Raw genomic sequence first — 1912 nt, forward strand, 5'->3', positions numbered from 1 at the left:
CTTCGCACCAGAATTCAAGCTTGCGACTCAGTAGCCTATTGGATGCATGCGCTTCAAAGCTGCTTATTATTGTCCGTTTCGCATATCTGATTTCGAGCGCATGCAGTAATTCATTAGACATTCGTCCGTACGCCTGTATTTAATTCGAGATGGCATGCCATTGTCGAGTTCATTGCAACCTTGCTGTTCAAGTCCTATCTTTCGTATACCATCTCGAAAGTAAAGAAGATGTCTTATGATACTAAAGACAAAGTCGCCGCACTTGCAGTGGAGAAGTACGAGTAACTTTTTCATCTATTTCGCAGTCATAGTTTGTATTTGCTAACCTTATCTATTTCTAGTCCAGAATTGTCAGCTGTAAGAATCTCGTCGGGATGCCAGTACGTTCCTTGACAACGAAGCAGTACAAGCAGAAACATAACATCGATGGGCTAGAGAACCTCAACAAATTTCTCTCTAAATTGCCACCTCCTGATCCCACGCTTGACCAGGGAGAAGTCGTTGATATCCCTCTCCGAGACGGCACACCCTCGCAGATTCGCATCTTTCGCCCTAAAGTCGCATCACAACAGCCTAGACCTCTAATTGTGCTGATATATGGCGGAGGGTATGTTCACTACCCTCTTTCTACTACGTCGGTTAGTCAATAACCACCACAACCAGGTTCATCCTAGGTGACAACACTCAGCTGAGCTCAGTATCTCGTGTCCTTGCAAACCTCTACTCTGCTGTAGCGGTCAATATTTCTTATCGCCTAGCACCAACCCATAAATTTCCCACAGCTGCCCGAGATGCTTACGATAGCGTTCGATGGCTCTCCCAAAATGCCAGCACGCTCGGCGCCGACCTCTCCAAAGGCTTCGTTCTACTAGGCGCTTCTGCAGGTGCCAATCTTGCAGCGGTCGTTGCTCAGAAGTGGTTTTCCAGTAAATCATCACCACCCATTACTGGCCTTTCTCTCGCTATACCATGGCTGCTGTCCGGGGAGATCGTGCCACAGGCCTACAAGCACCTCTGGTTCTCTAGGAATCAGAACGAGAACGCTATGATTCTGAACAAGGGTACGATAGATTACATGCTGGCTGCGTACGAGCCTGATGTGCATTCCGCGGACTTTTCGCCTTTTAATCACCCTGCACCTCATAGCGGTATGCCACCAGTTTACATCCAGGTGTGCGGTGCGGACCCGTTGAGGGACGACGGACTTATCTACGAACAAGTACTACGATATTTTGGAGTGAAGACGAAGCTAGATGTTTACCCCGGTGTTCCACATGGTTTTAGCGTTTTTCGGGAGATGGAGTTGGCGAAGAAGTCCTTCTCAGACCAGATCTTGGCGATTGGATGGCTTCTGGGTGTGGAGAAGACTAGGGAAGACGTGGAGCGGTTGAATTAGAGAATTCAGATGCGCCAATAGACCTAGTCAGCTACAGTTCTATCACGAAATGTAGACGCATCCTTGCCCAGCACCGTGTGGTCCATTCAAGGGCAGTAGCAGGAGATTCAAGCAGTGTCCCTTGACCTCTCATATCATCCTTTTGCAGAAAAACCTCAAAGCGCTATACACCTGCCAAGATCTTTAGATTCAGCCGTCCTCGCTGAATCTCGATTACCCATTGAAATCGAAATGGGTGTAGCTACCTTGATTAGAATGCAACTGCGCAATCTGGTATGACAATTCGGAATTAACAACACCTCTCACGTACCTGCTCGACTACCCAAGGCCCTCAAGATGATGGCAACCTCTTCGCTACATGCTCCTCCGCCATTCGGATGATCTCGCTCAATGCTACCATCACATGTCCTTCACTTTGCCCCTCAACTACTAGATCTTCTAGCACCTTGAGGTCTTGCTTGATAACCTTCCCTCCATGGTGAAACGCGTTGAAGATATGACAGTGCAACGGCAGAG

At 48.1% G+C, this 1912-nt stretch overlaps 1 protein-coding gene across 1 annotated transcript; it reads left to right on the forward strand.

Annotated features, from left to right (window-relative positions):
• Positions 1 to 374: 374 nt before the first annotated feature.
• J4E82_009511 (uncharacterized protein) lies at positions 375 to 1396 on the forward strand (the record flags this gene model as incomplete). Its single annotated transcript, XM_051735735.1, has 2 exons — positions 375 to 607; positions 664 to 1396. The coding sequence occupies 2 exons, from the start codon at positions 375 to 377 to the stop codon at positions 1394 to 1396; spliced, it is 966 nt and encodes a 321-aa protein (XP_051584536.1).
• Between the last annotated feature and the right edge of the window lie 516 nt (positions 1397 to 1912).

Source organism: Alternaria postmessia (genome assembly GCF_024291825.1).
Source record: "Alternaria postmessia strain BMP 2775 chromosome Unknown scaffold_92, whole genome shotgun sequence".
NCBI lineage: Eukaryota > Fungi > Ascomycota > Dothideomycetes > Pleosporales > Pleosporaceae > Alternaria > Alternaria postmessia.